Source organism: Meleagris gallopavo, chromosome 23 (assembly GCF_905368555.1).
Source record: "Meleagris gallopavo chromosome 23, MGAL_WU_HG_1.1, whole genome shotgun sequence".
NCBI lineage: Eukaryota > Metazoa > Chordata > Aves > Galliformes > Phasianidae > Meleagris > Meleagris gallopavo.
Genome location: NC_139426.1, coordinates 5,496,488 through 5,518,056, shown reverse-complemented (window position 1 = coordinate 5,518,056; position 21,569 = coordinate 5,496,488). Strand labels below are relative to the sequence as shown.

At 42.4% G+C, this 21,569-nt stretch overlaps 2 protein-coding genes across 7 annotated transcripts; both read left to right on the top strand.

Annotated features, from left to right (window-relative positions):
* The first annotated feature begins 26 nt into the window (after window positions 1-26).
* MFN2 (mitofusin 2) lies at window positions 27-12,806 on the top strand. 4 transcript variants are annotated; one of them, XM_003212323.5, is made up of 19 exons: window positions 27-128; window positions 282-472; window positions 953-1,131; window positions 1,832-1,967; window positions 2,314-2,476; window positions 3,058-3,182; window positions 3,497-3,605; window positions 3,703-3,810; window positions 4,196-4,349; window positions 4,591-4,658; window positions 4,830-4,951; window positions 5,234-5,360; window positions 5,623-5,727; window positions 6,234-6,336; window positions 6,858-7,078; window positions 7,229-7,378; window positions 8,285-8,481; window positions 8,881-9,015; window positions 9,850-12,806. In XM_003212323.5, the coding sequence occupies exons 3-19, from the start codon at window positions 957-959 to the stop codon at window positions 9,917-9,919; spliced, it is 2,268 nt and encodes a 755-aa protein (XP_003212371.1). In that variant the 5' UTR covers window positions 27-128; window positions 282-472; window positions 953-956; the 3' UTR covers window positions 9,920-12,806. The 4 variants fall into 4 exon arrangements, with proteins under 4 accessions (XP_003212371.1, XP_010721221.1, XP_085098524.1 ...); XM_010722919.3 differs by having other exon boundaries at window positions 49-128; window positions 339-472; XM_085242398.1 differs by having other exon boundaries at window positions 65-128; window positions 293-472.
* An 852-nt stretch (window positions 12,807-13,658) lies between these two features.
* On the top strand, window positions 13,659-20,043 carry MIIP (migration and invasion inhibitory protein). 3 transcript variants are annotated; one of them, XM_085242401.1, is made up of 10 exons: window positions 13,659-13,811; window positions 15,108-15,292; window positions 15,850-16,317; window positions 16,605-16,704; window positions 17,166-17,277; window positions 17,455-17,513; window positions 17,958-18,087; window positions 18,422-18,518; window positions 19,361-19,465; window positions 19,776-20,043. In XM_085242401.1, the coding sequence occupies exons 1-10, from the start codon at window positions 13,706-13,708 to the stop codon at window positions 19,944-19,946; spliced, it is 1,533 nt and encodes a 510-aa protein (XP_085098527.1). In that variant the 5' UTR covers window positions 13,659-13,705; the 3' UTR covers window positions 19,947-20,043. The 3 variants fall into 3 exon arrangements, with proteins under 3 accessions (XP_085098527.1, XP_085098528.1, XP_085098526.1); XM_085242402.1 differs by having other exon boundaries at window positions 16,602-16,704; window positions 18,012-18,087; XM_085242400.1 differs by having other exon boundaries at window positions 16,602-16,704.
* Window positions 20,044-21,569: the final 1,526 nt, after the last annotated feature.

Sequence of the window (21,569 nt, the reverse complement as noted above, 5' to 3'; positions counted from 1 at the left end):
TTTCTTTAGCGGGGCGGTTCCTCGGTACTACAGCTCCCGAAGCGCCCCAGGGCAGCGCCTGCCCGACTAGGGGGCGGTGCCGCGGATTAAGATGGTAAGATGGCGGCGCTGCGGGAGCGGCTGTGAAGGTGAGCGTTGGCGCTGGGGATGAGTGTGAAGGGGGGGCGCCTCCTGTGAGGGGTTCGGGCGCGGCGTTGCTGCCCGCCCTGAGGTGCGGCCGCGCTGTGGGACGAAGCGCTTCCCGCCTTTTTTTTTTGGCGCGCGCCCGCCGCTCTGTGAAGGCTCTGTGAAGGCTCTGTGAGCTCGAGGCCTGCGCGCTCCGTCCGCCTCTGTCGCAGGGAGGACGGCGGGATCCGGCGTGGCGGAAAGAGCTGCGGGACCGAGGTGAAAGCGGAGAAACGGAGCTGTTCGCGTTTTGGAGGGACTCGAGTTGACCATGTCCGGCTTGTGAGAGCGAAACACATCCTGAAAAGTAAGCGGGGTGGGAGGGAAGGATCCCTGGTGGGCTGTGCCATGGAAGGGAGGAGGGAAGGTGGGCTTTTTTCTTTCCAGATGTTTGAGTGTTTTATACGTGTGAGAAATAGAAGTACTTCCTGTTGAATGATTTTTAGGATGTGTATTACGTAGTTTTCAGTAGGTGTCTGCTCATTAGGTGGCTGTCTCCCTGTCTCTCAATAGAACCCCCACCTTTTTCAGTGTATGTTTTATACATACACTGTACGTACATATATGTGTACATACTGTAATGATGTAGACGGTGCGATTGAGAGCATAAGGCCAGGGATGGGCTCTGGGCAGCCTGAGCTGATGAGGAGCACCCAGCCCATGGCAGGGGTTGGAACTGGGTGATCTCTAAGGTTCTTTCCAGCCCAGTCATTCTATTGGACACTTGGTTGTGTGACTGTTAGGCCTCGGTGAGCCCCCTTTCCTTACTGATTTTTTTTGTCTACAGCGCAATGTCCCTGTTGTTTACTCGTTCCAAGTCAATAGTTGCAGTGAAGAAGGATAAAAGACACATGGCTGAGGTAAATGCTTCTCCACTCAAACATTTTGTCACTGCAAAGAAGAAAATCAATGGCATCTTTGAGCAGCTGGCTGCATACATCAATGAGAGTTCCTCATTCCTGGAGGGTAAGCTGAGCTGAATGGTGCTTTGCCTGCACGTGGTTCCCAAGGCACGCACCAAAACCCTCATTTATTTATAAATACATTTATCTTTATGTGTCAGTATTTGTATGAGGGACTGAAAATTATTTTACTGAATTTGGATGAAGTTTAGGCTTCATATTTCAAAGCTGACTTAAGTTGTTTAGTTATGAAACCAAGCTAGTTAGTGGACTACCTTCTGTTGTTGGACAAGGTTGTTTCTATGTGTGTGGTGTGTGGTTTTTTTTTTGTTTTTTTTTTTTTTAATGAACCATTTAAGGCTCTTTTGGTTGTGTGCATATAATCCTTTCTTTTGGTTGTGTGCATATAATCCTTTCAGTATTCTTGCCTAGACACGTCATTACCAGTGATGTGGAACGTATACAGTAATTGGCTTTACAGCTTACGATGCAGGGAGAAGTTCTTTAAGGGTGCTGGAATGTTTGAAGTATTGGATGCGTTCTGCTTAAAGCAGTCCTGAGGATAAGAATGGTTATTAGATACAGGAAAGAGACTGATAGATAAGTGCTGATGGGTGTAACTGCATGCTTCAGCATGACCTGTCTGAGCTTTGGGATACAGATAAGCATGTGGTTGTGTGTGTTAAATTATGGGGAGATGTTTCACCTAGTACTGAGGCAGATCACTTCAGGGATTCAGAGGCATGATGTATTTTGATTTTTAGAAACTCACAAGAATGTAGAGCTTGATCCTGTCACTACAGAAGAGCAGGTACTGGAAGTCAAAGGCTACTTGTCAAAAGTCAGTGGCATTAGTGAGGTGCTGGCAAGGCGACACATGAAAGTGGCTTTTTTTGGAAGGTAAGTCACGTGCTTACATTGCCTACACTCCCTACTTGGTAAAGAAACTTGCATCTTTAGGATCATAGCCAGTAAAAAGTATTTATAGAAGCATTAGGCTCCAGCTTCTACAAGCAACGTGTGGCAGATGTCCCTAATGCTAGTACTTGTATAAATGGGACTCAAATATTGTAGAACATAGTCTATTTGGAAGAAGTTTTAAAAGAAAAAATGGATATATATTTTCTTAAGTTGTTAATACTTCTGGAGCTGCTTTGATTTAGATGGCTTATTTTTTGTAATATCAAAATGAGTATACCTAAATAGCTCAGAAGCCCAGCTGTGCTATTCTTTAATCTTGCTTCAGGACGAGCAATGGAAAAAGCACTGTGATAAATGCCATGCTATGGGACAAAGTCCTTCCTTCAGGAATTGGGCACACCACTAATTGTTTCCTGCGTGTAGAAGGAACTGATGGTCATGAGGCTTTCCTACTTACTGAAGGCTCAGAGGAAAAGAAGAGTGTTAAGGTACAATTTCCCTAAGCACAAGGTAGAGGAGAAGAGCTGTATTCCAGTGCCAGAGAAGGAAACAAGAAAAGGAAAATGAAAGCATTGTGAATAGACTTTTAACAGTTAAGGGTTATATTCATTGAAGGAGCAGAAATTAACAGCAGGTTTTCAATGAGTGTAGGAAGGGAGGAGTGAAGCAAGCTATGGCATGAGACTTCATTATATGTGGAAGATGATACGTTATGATTGTGCTAATAGGGAGCTGGAATGATGGCTCAGGAAGTTCTCAGCTCTGTATGACTGACCAAAGTTACAGTCTTCCTGATAGTTTCTCAGCCTTATTCTTATAAACACTTTTTGGGTGGTTGTCTTTTGGCTGGGGAAACACGTGGTGTGGAAAAAAACTTTTGGGGAGATAATTCCAAGTTGGATTTTATCTTAAATTGTCTGTGACCGATTTGAAAGGGGGAGATAATTGTCTTAGCGTATGGAACATAAAGCATATATAACAGGAATGCCATGACTATATATGAATATATATATATATAATGAAATGTCATGACAGAATGTGACTATACATATATATATATTTTTTGTAGACAGTAAACCAACTGGCTCATGCCCTCCATCAAGATGAGCTTCTGAATGCTGGCAGCCTAGTCAGCGTAATGTGGCCCAATTCCAAATGTCCTCTCTTAAAGGATGACCTGGTGCTCATGGACAGGTGACGATATCTGTCTTTCTTTTCCTCTTTACCACACATTTCTTTGGATTCAAATACAAATTTAGCAGACATCAGTGAAAGTGACCTTGTTTTAATCTGAGACAGTGACCAAAGTCCTTTCCTGCAGTTAACAGCCACAGTTTATCTTGATTTGTCCTTTTAGTTTGCAGTCTGCAAATTAAACCTCAAAGCAGTGTGGCTCAAACACAGAAAATAATGCCCTGTATAGCTGAAACAAGTCTCGTACTCACTTTTTTAAACGTATTTTTGAAGTTTCCCCAGAATAATGTTGTTTCTTCTCTTTCTGCTCTTAGCCCTGGCATTGATGTAACCACAGAGCTGGACAGTTGGATTGACAAGTTTTGTCTAGATGCTGATGTATTTGTTCTGGTGGCAAATTCCGAATCAACATTGATGCAAACTGTATGTTCAAGTTCACTTAATAGTGGTCAGTGAATTTGGCTGAATGTTGAAACGTGTTGACAAATTAATTTAAGAGATTGTGTTCCATTTTGCACAGGAGAAACAGTTCTTTCACAAGGTGAATGAACGTCTGTCTCGACCCAATATATTTATTTTAAATAACCGCTGGGATGCATCTGCCTCTGAACCAGAATACATGGAAGAGGTTTGTGATTTAAATTCCTTCTCTTTGCCTGGAGTCCATTATAGAGACCATTTTGACTCTTGTCCTTGTGTGTAGAACCATAAAGTGTCAGATATGATTGTTTTTTTTATTATTGTAGTGTGGAAACTAGAGGGATTATAGGCTAATGGTCACAGCATGGCTCTGGAGATTTCTAAAGTGAAAATCAAGAACTTCACTGGGCAGTTTGTAAGTTAGGTGACTTGAATGACTTCTGGAAGATTTTATAGACTGCAAGGTTGTTTTCTTATTCTTTCATATTAGTAGCTTAGACCAGCAGAGGGCATCTGAGTGCCTGATCTGATTTTTGAGATGGAGCTTAAAGTGGTTGTAACTGCATGTGGAGGTGTTTCTGTTTATCCCTCAGGTGCGTCGGCAGCACATGGAGCGCTGCACCAGTTTCCTGGTAGATGAACTGGGTGTGGTGGATCGAGCACAGGCAGGGGATCGAATCTTCTTTGTGTCAGCAAAAGAAGTGCTGAATGCCAGGATTCAGAAGGCTCAAGGGATGCCAGAAGGAGGTGAGGAAAGCTAACAGAGCCTTTCTTATAGCAAAGAAAATAAGAGAATAATATCTTGTTTCGCGAATAGGCAAAACTGAATTTATTAAAATTATCAAATTCTTAAGAGAGCAGACAAAAGAGAATGAATTGGCTACTTTTCTGCATTGGCTTCAGGGTAAAGCAGGAGTATTTCCTAATGTCCAATATCTGACTGCTTTCTGAAAATCTAATTGGTTGTTTTGTACCTTCATACTCCCAGGTGGAGCATTGGCAGATGGTTTTCAAGTGAGAATGTTTGAGTTTCAAAACTTTGAGAGGAGATTTGAGGTGAGTGTTAAGTGTTGTAGCCTTCCATTTAGTCCTGAAGCCTCCCAGCTTAGTCCTGAAAGGCTGGGGTGTGGAGTTTATGTACATGGAGTGGCACCACACTTAAGAAATAGAACAGTTGTGTTAGTGTATTTCTGCCTGCTGCTAATCTTGGCTGCCTGTTGTGTACAGGAATGTATCTCCCAGTCAGCAGTGAAAACAAAATTTGAGCAGCATACAGTGAGAGCAAAGCAGATCGCAGAGGATGTTCGTCTCATCATGGATTCTGTGCATGTTGCTGCCCAGGAACAGCGGTGAGGAGATGCTGATGCTCGGTGCTTTCATGACAGAAGCTTGCACTCTGGGAGAAAAGTAAAGGAGTGTATAAGCATTTAAAATGCAAAGAAAAAAATGTGGAAATATTGGGAGAGGAACATCGTTTTTATCCTGTGTGCTGTGTGTATGTAATGCACTGTAGATCTTGGTACAGTTAGTTCTTGGATTGGAGAATGTCTTTTGTCTCTGGAGTTCCAGGTGTTTGCAGATCAGAAATGTGCTTATCTGGCTTTGTCATGGGAACCTTTTTTTTTAATCAGAGTTTACTGTCTGGAAATGCGAGAGGAACGACAGGAACGCTTGGGTTTTATTGACAAACAGCTGGAGCTCCTCACTCAAGACTACAAGCGGAAAATCAAACAGATCACAGAAGAAGTGGAGAGACAGGTGAGAAGGGGCTGCAGAAAAAGAGAAGGGATTGTCTGAAACAGCCACCAGCATGGCGGGAGAAATGCAAAGTGCTAACAGGTCTGAGTGGATAGAAATGTGGAAGTTACAGATGGGAAGTGAAGAAATGCTTTCAGAAGAAGGGTTTGTTTGCTTTTCTTGAGGCAATAAAAGTGGAACACCTGGGGGTAACTTTCAGGGAGACTCGCAAGATGCTTTAAATGAGCAGTGCGGTAACTTTGTCCTTTGGCTCTTTCTCCAGGTATCCAATGCAATGGCAGAAGAAATCAGGCGGCTTTCAGTGCTGGTAGATGAATACCAAGCTGATTTCCATCCTTCCCAAGTTGTTCTCAAAGTTTACAAGAACGTAAGTCGTGTTTGTTTCTTGTAGATTGCTAACAGCTTCTGAGCCGCCCTGTAATTAGTCAGCGGGCTCTGAGTCAGTAATTACACCAGCTCTTTGAGATACTTAACATTCTTCCAACTAGGAAGAACTGAGCTTTTAATATTGCAGTGTCTTCTCTTAAATTTTCCTTTGCATTGGGATAGCTTCTGTGAAAAGTGGTGTATTAAAAAAGGAAGGACATTATGTTTAAAACTAACCTCAGCGTAAACAGATACACATATGGTGTATTCCGTTATGTACCTCAAACAGAACCTTTCCAGTCTACAGCATACATGTGAGATTGCATGATTTGTTTTTTCCTTTCCTTCACTGAAGAAAGGAGAAAAATGAAACTGATGTTAGAAGAGTGGGCAGATGGAATGCATGCTCTCGCTTTGGAAGCTTTTTTTAACTGGGAAGCTCTAGCACCTGCAACTTGTATCTTACTTCTGACTATTTAATCTCAGTAACCTTTCTCTGTTTGTCAGGAGCTCCATAAGCACATTGAGGAAGGCCTGGGCCGTAACATGTCAGATCGTTGTTCCAATGCAATCACAGCTTCCCTGCAGACAATGCAGCAAGAAATGATAGGTCAGTTCTGCAGGCAATATTACCTTCGTTCCTGTAATGCAAAATAACTAGGTGGATGTTCTGGGTTTCTTATTCCTCTGATGGCTGTTTGCAGGTGGCATTGTCTTAATTTCCATCATGATTAGTAACGCTTATATGTAAAGGATGAGTTATTCCTGTTTTTTCCACTCTTTGGCTAAACTTGTTCAGTGCTTTAGTAATGAATCTAATCAATCAGCTTAATCCTTCATTAGCGAGAGAGAAGCACTTCTAGAACTGGCCTTCTGTTTTTCAAGCTATTGCTAAACTGTACACAAAAGCTACCTTCAGAGATTTGGAAGTGCCTGTGGAAAGGCATCCTTCTGAGTATGAATTGATTGCATTGCAACTTGCTTGGCTTCAGGAAATTCAAGATACTAACAAAAAACAACTGCAGAGGATGGAACAACCAACATCCATTCTGATTATAGAATGCAAGTCCAGTTAATTACTGTGAACTCAATTTCCTATTTTCTGAATGTGTTTATGTTCTGTTCTTGTAGATGGTTTAAAACCACTGCTCCCACTCTCCCTGCGAGGCCAGATAGACATGTTAATTCCCCGGCAGTGCTTCACACTCAGCTATGATCTGAACTGTGATAAGCTTTGTGCTGACTTCCAAGAAGACATAGAATTCCATTTCTCTCTTGGATGGACAATGCTGGTGAACAGATTTCTGGGACCAAAGAATGGTCGGCGGGCCTTGATGGGCTATAATGACCAGGTAAGGTAACTTAGTGGTCAAGGGTCAGTGGGATGTTCGTAACTCCAGTGCCTGCTGAACAGTTTTTGCTGAAAAGGGCAACGTCTTGCATTCTTTTATTCTGTACTCTGTTTTTGTTTTCTTTGTTTTTGTCCCTGCTTTTCTGATTAGATTCAACGCCCTTTAACACCAGCAAATCCCAGTCTGCCTCCTTTGCCTCAGGGTTCTATGACCCAGGAAGAACTCATGGTGTCGATGGTCACTGGACTGGCCTCGTTAACTTCCCGAACTTCCATGGGGATCATCGTGGTTGGTGGCGTGGTGGGTTGACAATCTAAGGAGCATCTAGATAAATAACCTCAGAGCTCTGGCTTGGAGTCACTGCAGAGACCTGTAGATATTTCCAGTTCACAGACAGCAAAATGCTTTCTGTGTGCAAATAGAAGATAAAATATCGAGCATAATTTTGCGTAATAGTTACGTAGGGAAGCAGAGGTTTTGTGAAGATAAAAGCCTTTCAAATTGTGTGATTGAAATCTGGTTTTCTTGTGAGAATAGAAGGAAAAATGTATTTTTCCTGTTGACTGAGAGCGGGGAACTGAGGTTGAAGGTGAGATTTCTGCTTAGGTCCTCTGATGATGCATACCTTCCTACCTGGAACAGGAGGAGAGCACTTAATTTTAGATGCTCTAATTTATTTCATATACAATCAGCGCTGCCTCTTATTCTGTCTCGTGGAAAAATAAGAGAATGTTTTGAATCTTCAGTCTCCCAAAGCTGCAGAAGAAAAGAGTAATAGAGATTTAATGCGAGTTGCATGGTTACTAGTTTCCATTCTACAAATAACATGAAGCTTCTCCAGTAACAGTTCCTTACCTCCGTGCTTTTTCAGAGCATGTGGGGGTGGATGATTTCTCAAAAGGAAGATGGTTCCCTAAAAATGTTTTTTCCTTCAGAAACAAGAATTCTGTGAACTAGGCCAAGTTCATTTATGCATGTAAATGTGATTTTAATGACCGGGAGAAGTTAACCTGCAGGTATTCTAAGTTTGTAGGCTGAACATTAGTAGCAAGCTATCTGATCAGTGAAAGTACTTGCAAGTCAGGGTTATCTTTGGAGGTTTCTGGCTAACTTTCATGTGCTTAAAGTACAAGTGCACCACTGCCAGGAGGCAGCATCATTTCTAGTAGCAGCTGTGTCATCTGTTTTCCCCTGTGCTTGTTTTAGGTTTGGAAGGCTGTGGGCTGGAGGCTGATTGCTCTCTCGTTTGGTCTTTACGGGCTGCTTTATGTGTATGAACGCCTCACCTGGACCACAAAAGCGAAGGAGAGAGCTTTCAAACGGCAGTTTGTAGAATATGCTGGAGAGAAACTACAGCTTATTGTCAGCTATACAGGATCTAATTGCAGCCACCAAGTCCAACAGTATGTTGCCTATATTCACCTAACATCTTTATCTGAATTCTCCTGTTTTTTTTTTATTACTGTTTTTTGCTTTGTTTGTTTAGAGTGATATTGCTTGTTAAAGCAAGATATCTGCTCACTGAACTCAGGACTAAAAAATATAATAATAGGTGTGTTTTAAAAGAATACTGTGGGTTACTTTGTTGGTTTTCTTCATAAACGTGGTATCATATGTGGGTATTTCTAAAGCTCCAGTCTTAGTACTTGAGTCTCAGATTTCTCTGACAGTTCTAACGTGTTCTTGTGCAGAAGTGGAAAGATGTTTGTATCTGAGTCAGTGTCATCGCCACTCATCGAAGGCATTTATTCCTTGAATTCTGTGTTTCATTCTTACTTTACGCTATTCTTCCCGTTTCACAGAGAGCTTGCTGGAACGTTTGCTCAGTTATGTCAGCAAGTAGATGTTACACGCGAGAATCTTGAGCAGGAAATTTCTGCCATGAATAAGAAAATTGAAGTTTTGGATTCACTGCAGAGCAAAGCAAAATTGCTGAGGTGAGATTTTCTTGTTACACAAACATCTGCGTAGTTGGTTTTCCTGTGGTTGCCCCAAGATGCTCAGATGAGGATGCACCTCTGAGTGTAGCTCTTCTTTCATCATAGTGTTTGATTTGCAGAGATCAACATCTTTCCGTATTGTGTTCCTTTTTAATGTTACATGAAAAAAAATTTGCTGCAGTGTATTAAAATGTCTGGTAGAGATATGAAAACAATATTCTGCAGCCTCTAAATAGAAAGAAAAGTCACTTAGATTATTGGGTGAGAAAGAATATTGAGGTGTTGGTGAGCAGTGCTTTTTGTTATTTTAACCTGTTAGAAGGAGAGATGCTCAGCCCATGTACTCTGAACAGTCATTTAAATCTTTTGTCTCATAAAAATCCCATTTCCTTCTTACTTTTAGTTAGTACAGAATTACAGTTCTTTTCTGTTTACCAAAACATACAGTCCTCTACTTCTGCAAACTTTTCCAGGCAATTAGAAAATCATCTAAAAAGTCTCACCCTTGCCATTGTACAGATAAATCATGTTTGTCTTCACCCTGCAAAAGCTGTTGGGAATAAGTTTTTTTTAACATACCTTACCCACACAAATAATAAGACCAGCTTAAAGTTGTGACCAAGATCTCACCATGAGCCTTGAAGCTGGGGGTTGTTGGCAGGATGGTGTTTCTGACCTGAAGGAGACAAGGAATAGTAGCAGCATTTTGGAAAGGACCTGCTTGGTGTTCCTCTCCATGCCTTGCTGTGGAATAGTCTTATTCATGCTTCTTTCAGATTGCCTTGGGAAGAATGATTTTATTCACCTAACAGAGACTTCTTGTCTTTCCAGGAATAAGGCAGGTTGGCTCGATAGTGAACTTAACATGTTCACACATCAGTACCTGCAGCAAAGCAGATAGTGTGGGAAGAGGAGAAAAACAACGCTGTTTCCCTTCAGTGCTCCTTCAGTTACTGCAGAGAATATGGTGGGTGATGGAATCCCTAAAGGGAATGAGCAAAAGGCTCCTGCCAGTTTCCAGTTGCTGTGTGAACAGTAGGATTCAGCATCCTTGTTTTGTGTCCCACCTTTCAACACTAGCTGTTGTAACTCTTCTTTTCCTGCTTAGGAGAATAGGCTACGTTGGAAGGAATGTGTGCTTTGTACATTTACAGGGGGCTTCTGAAATCAAAATGAAGTACAGTAACAGTGAATTCTATAAACAAGTGTTTATCAGTTTAAAAGTTACTCTTACACACTGTTCTTTATGGAGTCATTCATCTTACTACATGAAGACGGAGCTTTTGGCTTCAAAGCCCCAAGTTTATGTATGTGACAAGCAGCTGTTTTTCTAAACAGCAATCTTATGCACACAATTAGAACAGTTTCACAGTACTTTCATAGCCTGTGCAAACCTATCTCCTAGGTTCATTTTCTGTTTTTGTAAAACATGGCAGAGATCTGCTGCACTGTTTATTTTCATGGACAGGTTTATTTTTGTCAGCATGTTTAAACCTGTGAACAAAACTTAGTTCTCTCTCAGAGCAAAAGGGACTAAGATTTTGCTGTGGTATCTTTGTTGTCTTCTGAGTTAATTTCTTCCTCTTCAGAGCTCTTCAGTAATGCAGTCTGGCTCATTTCACGTTGTAGGCAGCTAATTTGCAAAGACATAGCAAGCTGCTATGAAGGAGCTGGTGATGATAATTGACAGTTTGTTGAAGAAGGAAATTAGGAATGAAAAGATGAATCAGTTGACAGGTTGCCTTTTGAGACAGCTTGATGAATGTGGGGTTTGGTAATTGCACAGCAGTGTTTCTGGAAGCAGGCCTTTGGAATTCCATTACCATTAGCTGGCCACGAGGACAGCACGGGGATCACACGCTGTAAGAGATTTCACTTCACGTAGAGTTCCCATAGGATGATACAAGTCCATGCAGTAATGAGATTTGTTTCTATTCTGTTAAAAGTGTGAGGATGGTGATAGAGACCTGTCCTTCCTATTTAATGCGGGGGTAAGAATGGGTTAAGTCATTCTTTCTTTTCCCAGATGTCTTTTACTTGCAAATAGATGATCAATCAATTAATTGAGTTTTGCCCTGAAACAATTCTTAATTTTGATTATGAGACTTGGGCATTGTAAGGACTGGAGCCTCTTTGTGGAATTGATAGCAGAAGAATTCCCACTGATTTCAGTAGTACCAGGATCCGGTTCCTGTGCTGTAAGACTTATTTTCCACTTGGTGGATATGTACTTTACCACGTATTGGGAATGATCTTTATGTAGCCCACAAAATGTCTCTCCGTAATCCAGAATTAATCCTGCATTTCTGGAGTTAGGGTCAACCTAAATCTGTACAGAATCAAACATTGGAGAATATGAATTATCTGTGAGCAACTGACAGCTAAATTTGGGAGTACTAAGGTGCTTCTTTTTTGTTCTATTGTACAACAGTGAGATTTTTCACTTGAAAATGAGATCAGCTAGCCTTAGAATTCCTCATTCATGCTCAGGTATGAATATATGTGCCTGTGACACGTTCTCTGCTTCAGTGAGGTTCCAGAAAGAAGCTGCCTGACACTCGAAAGAATAGTGAAGTGGCAGTAAGTACTTCAGGCTGCGTTAAGATATGCAGTAAGACTTGAATTATCTTGGTTATGTTGGAGCTGGCAGACTCTCATTGTGACCCTGAAAGGCAAGAAGCAAACACAGCTTTCACTTTCAGTGGACAGCTTTGAATTCAGCCCAAACCAAGAAGCTATTTTCATCAGAGAGCACTTCATTGGCTGTGTTCAGTTTCCTCAGGGAGCCACCAGTACACAAATGTGGTTTGGATCAGAACTGAGAATGGCTGAGAGAAATGTGAGTCCTTGCCTTTGGTGTTATGTTCTCTGGGCTTGTGGTGAAGTATGCTGGAGCAAGTGGCATTGTGGGCTATTACTCTGAATTCACACAGTACCTACAGCAGAGCTCTTTGTCTCCCAAGCTATTACATACACATTATAACAAGCAGTGTACAGTGCTGAGTTAAAACATGAAGCAGATCCCTGATAGAGCAGGAAACTGCCAGTTCCAGACAGAAGGAGATGATGTATTGGTCAGCAACTCTTGGCTACCTGAAGTACTGACCTTGCCCTTGGAGACACGCTGCTAGATCTCCTCAGCAGGCCTTGGAGGAAATCTGATCAGTGAGCTGATATTCACAGCTGGGATCAGATTTGGGAAGGCAAAGAGATTGATGTGTTCTCAGAATGCAGTGTCTTGGCGGTGCCTGTTTGTGGCGCTGCTCAGATCTTGGTGATGGAGGTGCTCTCACTGTAGTGCTAACAGATCGAACGGAGGAAAGAACTGCCTGAATTCTGTAAGAAGTAAAACTGCTAACATGGGAGATAATTGTTGTTCAAGTACATCTGTAACCCTGTCACTAGCAGCTGGGTGATCACGAATCAGACTTTTAACAGAAAGACCTTCAAACACAGTACTTCTTTAATTCAGCTTGGTGGAGGAATGAACGCTATTAGCAAGGAGGTTATCTTCTGCTTTTCTTTAGAAATAATAAACTAATCCTCGGAATTTAGGTAATTCTAAAAGCAGTCTTCCCCAAGCTCTTATTTAAGGGCGACAGCTCAGTGCACTTTATCTTATTGCTGCTATGTACCTTCATTGTGTTATGTTGATGGAGCTCTTCGAAATACTCTTACCAGTGAGTTTTCTCTTTGCTGTATTTAAGGTGATAAATTTGCATGAATTATTCCTGTATCAATGCTGTAAAAGCAGTGGAAACCAAAATAAAAATGAATTGGAAAAATTATTTCTCTTGCTGTGTTCTGCATATCTTGATTCAAAGTCTGCAAATGTATGATGCACTCGGGTCATGGAATAGTTGGAGTTGGAAGGGACCCCCAAGGCCATCAGGTCCAACCCCTGCACTGAGCAGGGACACCCACAGCTCCATCAGTGCTCAGAGCCCCATTCCCTGACCTCGGGTGCCTGCCCCACCTCTCTGGGCAGTCTGTGCAGTGCCTCACCTCCCTTCTTCCTTACATCCAACCTGAGTCTCCCCTCTTCTAGCAGGAATCCATTTCCCCGTCCCATCACCACACGCCCTGCTGAAGAGTCTTTTCTTCAGCCCTTTTTCTTGCAGCCCCTTTAGACACACAGGCCGCTCTCAGCTCTCCCTGCAGCCTTCTCTCCTCCGTGCTGCACAACCCCAGCTCTCAGCCTGTCCTCACGTTCCATCCCTGGGAGCATTTCTGTGGCCCTCCTCTCCATCTCTGCTGTACTGAGGACCCTACATGTGGACGCAGTGCTCCAGGTGAGTCCTCCAGATGGTGACGTGCTACTGCTGTAGGAAACTGCATACATGATAGTGACCTTTAATCTGTGTTTTCACAGTGAAAAAGAAGCGAAGAGAGCAACGGTGCTGAACTATCTGAGGTTTTGAGATTCTTAAAAATGTCAAGCCTGGCTCTGATTTCTCGAGAATAGTCGAAGAAGTAACGTTCAGCAAATACTGCGTTAATAGACCGGCGGCGGTGAATCAGCATTCTCCGTTACGGAAAACGACGTTTCCAGCAATAGGTTCTCACAATTAGCCGCCTTCTCTCTTCCCTGCCGCTTGGGGCCGCCGGTTGCGCCCAGCAGAGGAGCAGCCGCCCTCTGCCTCCTCTGTTCCGTCCGTGCCGGGAGGCGGAGCCGCTGTCCCCGCGCATGCGCGGAGGCCGCTGCCCTGCGAGAACGGCGGAGGTTCGGGGCTGCCCGGGGGAAGCCCGCGGCGGCCGGAGCGAGGGCGGGGATCCCCGGCTGTGCGGCGCAGGTGGGCCCGGCAGCGTGGCGCGGGGAGGGTCAGAGCTCGCTGCTCCCACGCAGTGCTCTGCACGGGGCTGACGGGGTTGTCGAGTCTGCCAGGTTCGCCTATTAAGAGAGAAGGGAAAGTAGCAACGCCCCTCGTTTGTGCTGCCCGGAACCGGGCCTGGGCAGCGCTGCGGAGCTGTTGGCTGCAGATGCGGTTACTTCGTTCCCGAGGCGTAGCACCCTTTTGCAAAGTGTTCTGTCTACAACGCTTTCACAAGCTTCAGCCTTGGGCTTGTGCTCGGCAGCTTCTTGTTGGTTGTGCGAAGAATGGGGCTCGTCTGGTAAAAACCCTTGCAGAAAGTCCTCTGACTAATGTTAATTTCTGAGTACGGGCTTTCAAATGAGCAACAATGAGTGGATGCTGTTAGCTCCGTCCCAGGAATACCGTGAGAACTTTTATTTTGCTTAAATCATCTCAAAGAAACGTAGTGTCTCAAGACTGATATTTCTGTATTGCATCCAGTTGTGCACCCTTGTAACTGGAAGATGTGCTGTGGGTTTTTCAGTTATTAACACTCCTTCCGCCTCCCCACTCCCCCACTGTTGTGCAGTGTGTGTGTGTTTGGTTCCTAATGTTGCCAAGGTAACAAAAACAAATCGAACTTTAGGAAAAGATTTAGGGACTCTTTAGAACAAAAGGTCATAGGAAGCATAGTTTAGGAACATAGGTCATAGGGAAACATAGTTTTACAGGAGCTCCTGACTAACAGCTTTTGCCAAGGACAGAGCATTTTGAAGTATTCCTGCCTGAGGATCATGGAGAACACTTTAGACTTTGTTTTGACTGTATAAAAGAGAAATATTCACTGTTTGTGTGTTGAGTGAGTGTCTAGGTAATATCACACTATGAATTCTGAAAATAAGTTTAAAGTGGATTTGTGTATGATTGCTCTAGATATCTGAATGAAACATCTCTCATCTGGTTTTCTGATGTGACATTTCATGTTTACTGTTCTCCATGTCAGAGTTTCCTGCCTCTATTTAAATCATATGCCAGTCTCTGGGTAGAAAATACTTGAGTACATGTGGGGATCAGAGATGTATGCAGCGGTGCTGGTTCTTAGCATAAAGAGTTTTGAGGCTGGCTGATTTCTCAAGGATAACGTTCAAAGATCAAAACTCCCAACAAAGCCTGTGACTTTTCATAAAAGTCATCTGAAAGTGTTATGTTTGTTGTTTTTTGTTTTTTTTCCTCACGTGTCTGCTTCTTCAATTACTACTTCCATTCATGCAGTTCACCCTTCCTTTGGCTTTATAGGAGAACACATTCATAGGATGGAGTCAGAGCACCTCAGGTTGCGTCGGGCCAACCAGGACCTTCTACAAAGGCTCAGAGTGAAGCAGGAGGAGATAAGAAAAAGTCTTCCCAGCAAGCCACTTCTTCCAGCATCTCTTTGTAATAGAGCAACCATTGAAACATCTGTCCCCTTGCCCAAGAGAGGGGTATGTGTTAGGTCTGTGCTAAAAGTGCTGAGAATCAAATGGGCCTCGTATGGTAGGTAGGCAGTAGCTCTGCCTGTAGGGCAGCATGATGGAGACACAAGAACGTGAAGCAGCTGGTGGAAAATGAAATATAGAGCCCATCAGAACAGTAGCTAGACCTTTATTGTTTGACTTCTTATCTCAGATATGTTCTCAGTGCAAAGAGTTCAGAGATCAGCTGCTGCCTGAGGAATGTGGGATTTTTAACACAAGATAGGAAGGATTATCATGGAACAAAATCCTTTTGTTTCTTCAGAGCACAAAGGCTGAAACTTTGGCAGTTTCTCAGTTTGGGAATGAGCTGCATTTAGTTATAAATGAATCCCTTTATTATGTCCAAACACTTAATAGTGATCTCATGGATAACATTAAGATTTTATATTTTTCCCAACAGAAATTTAAGGGGCGAGCAGACCAGGCTGAGAGGCTGATGCTTCTCTTGCTGAGTAAATTGGCCTAATAAAAGATGCTTGTACTCTCAGTGGTGCAAAGTGATAGAAGTGTCTTTATTCTTACAGAAGGAAAATCAAGTTGATCGTGTGTTCACACAGCACAATCCTGCAACATTGGTGTCTGTGGAACCCAGAGCTTGCACAGCCAGAGCAGCCCTCTGTTCATCACTCAAACACAGCAGCAATGACAGAGGGGTGCAGCAACAAACGAAGATTCAGGAATCAGTTTTGCAATCCTGCTTTCCTGGTAAAGAGAAAAATCTTACACCTGTGTCTGCAATCACTACATGTGATAGAGAAACTTGCAAAGTGGTTGGGGATAGCCATGCTCAAGGAAGTGCAGAGGAAGACTCATGCCATGTGGGATGTGGAAAGAACAGAAGACAGACCACTCTTCCACATGGTTCCAGTGAGAAGAATGAGCTTAGGGGTCATTTGGACCCATCAGCAAATAAAGTACAAAGTGAAGAGACCTCCAAAGAAGCCACAACACCTAAATCAATCCTGCTGACATCTCAGTCCAAAGAATTGAAGGTAAGTGGTGAAACCAAGGACTTGCTTGTTTTTCTAAGTCAGTAGAATGATGGGAGGAGTAGTCAAGAGAATGCTACACATAAGACATCAGTTCTATGAATTGAGAAGGCAGAGGGCTGGTTAGCAAATTGCTGTTAGAGCTATAGACAGATTTCAGCCTCAAACTAAGCTGGTGCTGTCCTATTTAAACAACTACTATTTATCTCCCTAGCTGTAGCTATGAATCTCATGCTAGATGTATAGGAGGTCTTCATGGTTTGTTTTGTTTTTTGTTTTTTTCCCAGAAGGAAGGTGGTCGTGTGACTTTTCAAGCTGAACCTGAAGAATGTACTGTGCCTGTGAGTAGCTGGTCCATGCGTCCGTTCCTGGGCTACGACTGGATTGCAGGTGAATCTTAAACCTGAAGCAGAGCTCTCAGCACAACATGGTAATATCAGGAGCTAAAACATGATTTACCCTCCATTAGTATTGTAGTGTGACAGAATTGCAGGCCTAGAGCCCACAAAGCAGGGATCAGCAGAGGAGCTGTAGTTTTGTCAGCAGCCATTCCTCACCCATGACAAACGTGAACTGTGCTTTACTGAAATAGTGAAGTGGCAACTGTGAGAATCCAAGCAGCAAATGGCAAAGGTTAGAGGGGTAGCAAGCAACCAAAAACAAATGAATGCATTGAGGAACCAAATTCACAGCAGAAATCTCTGACTTGATGTTATGATGTTGTCTTCTCCTTATCCTCTTTGGTTCTCCTCACCTTTAGCTGTCTTGATCGTTTTGAATTGAGTCTTTCTTTGGTTGCTTCCTCAAATTCGCTAAAACCTTGAACTTTTCTCTTTCCTTGACATTCTCAGGTCTTCTAGATACAAACTCTTCAGTAGCAGAAAAATCTGATCAATATTTTGCTGAGCTCCACGAGTTTCGACAGGCCAACAAAGAAGCATGTATCTCTGAGCAGCACATGGAGTAAGTGGGTACAGGGGGAAGGGCAGAAGCAGCAATGTATCCCTTTGGAGTTTTTAGTAGTGGGAAGGGGTGGCTCTGGAGGCCTTTGTATCCCATTCAGAAATGTATGCTTGGAAAAGGTAGGTTTGGAGGGCAGGCACTCCTGTCACTAACTGGTTTGCTTGTGTGTTTCTTTAGGACCGAGCCTCTGGAATACATAATTCCTGAACAAGATTTGATAGCCAGTTCCCATAAATGTAAGATCAGATCTCTCATAAGTGTTTCTTCCTAACCCTGTTTCTGTGAGCAAACAACTGAGAATTCTTTACCTGTTGTCCTGAGTGAGCCCCCGCATCACTTAAAAGGAGGAAGAATGTGTTATTTTTAGCTGCAATTTCTAATCCATATTCAACTTCCTCCTCCAAAGAGAATCGAGTCTTCTAGGCACCATCTCTAAATCAGCGTCAGGATTTTTTGTAACTTGCTGCAGTTCTCTTTTTTATTTGATGGGGTTGAGTTTTGGTTTTGCTTTTTAGGAACTTATTTGGGGCAGGAAATGTAAAAGATACTTTAGGAAAAGCAGCACTGTTTCTATAGAAGGCACGTATCGCACGGAGGTAGAAGACAGCCATATATTGCCAAGGAATGAGGAACCTTCTGACACACTGGAAATACTGTCATGTTTCATTATTCTGTGGCAGGTGTTTACTGTTACCGATTAAACCAGCGCCTCTTTCCTGTCCCTATGGATTCAGATTCTGCCTGTCCTGTATGTAAGGTCCCACGTACCCACCAGCCTCCAGAGACACTGGAAGAGCCAGCCTATGTCAGGTAGATGATGATTGTTACTTTGCCATACGCAGAACTCAGGAGGCAATGGGTAGAAAAGAGTCCAAATGGTTCCACAGATGGTTGCTCTCAAGGCTGAGAGAAATCTCTTACTTAAAATCTCCCTACTAATCTTTTCCATAAGCAGAAATAGTTTTGAGGTGGTGAGAAATTATTTTTGTATCTGAATTTGGTCCAGAATCAGAATGTACTTTTTAAAGTGTCTAATGAGCTGCTTGCCTTTGTTCATTTTTGGGACTAGGTCCTTGAATTGGACAAGGTATGTAAATTTACTTTGTCTTGTGGAGCATGTGTGCAATTACTCTCCTTGTTGCAGGGTCAGTATTCCGAGGTCTACTCTTATGCCTGCCTACAAATACAAAGCTCACTGCAGGAAAAGCTTTGAACCAGCAGACAGCCTAGCGTTACCTTCGGTGAGTTGAGGTCTTCTTGCACATACTGATTGCACAACCCAGACTGGGCATTGTTACAGTACAACAAGGAAGGGGAATAAAGGACTTGTCCCCCACCCTCAGCACAGTTTTCACTGAAATTTCTGAGGTGAATGGTGAATGATCTCTGGACTGTGTGTGGTGGTGGGTGAGGTTCTGATCTGGATCGCTGACACAGCAAGAAAAGCTGTTTGTGCACGCTTCTGAGTTCACACCTTCATATAACTGGCATAAAATAAATAATTTATCTTCAGATGCATTATGCTGAGAAAAAGAAAGTGCCATATGTATACTGCTGGGACATAATTCAGCTGATCTGTTTCAAGCATCAGCCTTTCAAGCAGAACCACCATACCTGAAAGTGTTCTCTAATGTCTTACCAGAGAGTTTAACAGACAGGTTTCTATTAAGAATCCACATTGTGTAGGGATCAGGCCAAATTTGTAGTGGCAAGGTTGGATTTGAAACTGTTTTTGCAGAGCTGGTCCTGTATACCAGCTGCTAGAGAATGCTGCAAGAGGTATAGTAGCCTTGCCTTGTAGTGAAGAGGTAGGAAGAAGCCTGGTTTGAGATTTGGTGAACAGGATGAGTCAGCTGAGACAAGGTGAAGGAGGTCAGGTGTTTGAGTTCGCGAAGTGGGAAATTAGTTTAGAAATAATTAGCCAGAGAAAAGTGGAAGAGGAGACAGCTGTGAAGTTTTGCTGTATTAGAAAAAGTTTCATATGAAAACTCCTCAAGAAACTAATTAATCTGCCAGTGCTTCCCTAAGGAGTTGTTTTCACTTAGAAAATGCTGCCATACTGCATTCTTCTATGTTCTCACAGCATTGCCTGGTTGGCTGGGAAAATACCATTCCTTCCAGTGACCCCGCAGTCAGCAGCTTGGATCTGCAAGCTTCATTGAAAGAGAAACCTCACCATTCTCATCTGGTAAGGATAGCTTGTAAACAGTCATGGAGATGTGAATTACATGTATAGGAAGTGTTATTCTGACTCTCTTAGGAGTATGATAATCATCGATGGCCAAGCAAAAGAAAAAGCCTGGAAGATTTTTCTCATATCTCCAAAGAAAGGTTGTTCCCTGTGCTCTCTAAACTAGAATTAAAAAAAAAAAAAAAAGCAAATAGAACTGGCTAATAGCAGTGTGTAGACAAAAGCCTGTTCAGCTCCCCAAGTCTTCAGCAAAATAGGAGCAGTTGCTTATTTGGCATTATTTGATTAATGATGTCTTCATTTCCAGAACCTGGTGTCCAGAGTGTCAGGAGGAACCAGAATTGACCAGCTTCTGAACCTGACCTACTCAACACTCTTCAGATTAAGCAGTGCTTCTCAGCAGAGGGACCAAAACAAACATGGACACTGCAGAGCAGCTTCACTTTTAAATACTACTGCCTCAACTGTGGACCCCTGACTTGTTGGCCCTGGGGAAGGGATGGGGGGGACAGGGAGTGGAAACAAGTTAATTTGTTTAAAAATAAATCCTGGAATGAGGAGATTTTTTTTCCTAATTTTTGTAGTGCCATACCTCTATCAGCAAGCAATCCACTTACTTCAACGTACAAACTCATGGCTTTTCACTTTGCACATTTTGCAGCTACTTCTAAGCAGGTGCATGAGCTTTCCTACCTAAGGATTTATAAAGAGATGTGGACTGGACCACTAGCAGAACAGTAGCAACAGATGTGTACAGGGTTCATCTGCCATTTCAGTTAAGCAAATCAGAAATGTAGTGTTATCTGAGAATGCTAGGGCAAGGAATTAGCTTATGGATGGCCACGTTCAATGGGAAGCATACAAATATGCTTATTTTCAGACACGTGAAGCATAACAAATGCAAATCACTACTGCCTTAAACTTGAGATACTTAACAGTGTAGTTAAAAAATCCAGTTTATCTTCAGTTCAGTGTCTGTAGCTACAGGGTACATTACAGAGTCATTATAAACTTGGAAAAGCACATTTTATTACTCAAAAACCTAGAAAATGCCTTAAGATATTTGCAAGTTACACTTACCTCTACTTTTCCAAGGTTTTTGGAGGTTAGCAAAAAATCTTTGTGGAGAACAGTTTAAGAGCAAAAGCAGTTTGTTCTGTATGGTATGATTTGCTTGAACTTCGTGGTATGATCTTTTCTTATCTAAAAATGATAAAACAGACGTCATGTTTTGTCTCCAGTAATCCTGAAAGATGAATTCCTCTCCTAAGAATTCTGGAAGTTATTGTGTAATCTTGACTTGTAATTGCATTCATAAGCTTTAAATCAAGTTTATTGGTGAGAGCAAACTTCACAGAGAGCTTTGGGTTTGCACCAATATTTTCAGCTTCTCGCTGTTCGGTGTTAATTAATTAATGTACCCAATACTTTCTAAAACAAATGTATGATCAGACTTTTTTAAGCAAGGGAGCAGTGTTACAAGTGTATGAAGTGTTACTGCGTGACTGGAATGGAAAGCGAATGGCATGACTGACTAGTTTTATTTGGGTTGAATATTTAGGGTAAAGTGAAAGGAATTGGTCGCATTCTTTCCTCTAAAGCACAATCCCAAGCTCTCTCTCCCTCAGTAATGTTTTTTACTGTGTTCATACATGCTCTTTCAGATGGAGCTTCCCAGAAGTACTCAGTCTTAAAAGTATATCTACTGAGATAGATAGATAGAAGTGATCATCTGAGCTGTCCCATGTGCACTTACTGCTAATAAAAATTTCACTTTCACAGACAGGAGAACTGCTTCTGGTTTCCATCTTTAAATACTGGTAACTTCAGTTCACTTCCTTGGCTGAACTCTTTCGGAACAGAAAATGTGGTTTGCTTATTAACTCAGAGAATGACCTCATGGCTCTACGTATATTTTTATCTCCACATTTGTGCAGAATAAATTTATATCATGATCCTTTTTGCACAAGGATTCCAGCGTTACTCAAGTTTTCCGGAAGAGCTTAAGCAATGTACATTTTATTGCTATTCCAAGCAGTTGGCTGTGTCAGTTTATAGTTGTTAGTATACAAACACATATTTTTTGTGGACAACTTGGTTT

What these genes read in the sequence shown, in the direction of transcription:
- MFN2 (XM_003212323.5), top strand. Translation starts at nt 957, where the DNA reads ATGTCCCTGTTGTTTACTCGTTCCAAGTCAATAGTTGCAGTGAAGAAG. An exon ending in AGGAAAAGAAGAGTGTTAAG is followed by an intron (nt 2,477 to 3,057) that starts GTACAATTTCCC and finishes TATTTTTTGTAG; the next exon opens with ACAGTAAACCAACTGGCTCA. An exon ending in ACTTTGAGAGGAGATTTGAG is followed by an intron (nt 4,659 to 4,829) that starts GTGAGTGTTAAG and finishes TGTTGTGTACAG; the next exon opens with GAATGTATCTCCCAGTCAGC.
- MIIP (XM_085242400.1), top strand. Translation starts at nt 13,706, where the DNA reads ATGCGCGGAGGCCGCTGCCCTGCGAGAACGGCGGAGGTTCGGGGCTGC. An exon ending in GATAGCCAGTTCCCATAAAT is followed by an intron (nt 17,514 to 17,957) that starts GTAAGATCAGAT and finishes ATTCTGTGGCAG; the next exon opens with GTGTTTACTGTTACCGATTA. An exon ending in AACCTCACCATTCTCATCTG is followed by an intron (nt 19,466 to 19,775) that starts GTAAGGATAGCT and finishes CTTCATTTCCAG; the next exon opens with AACCTGGTGTCCAGAGTGTC.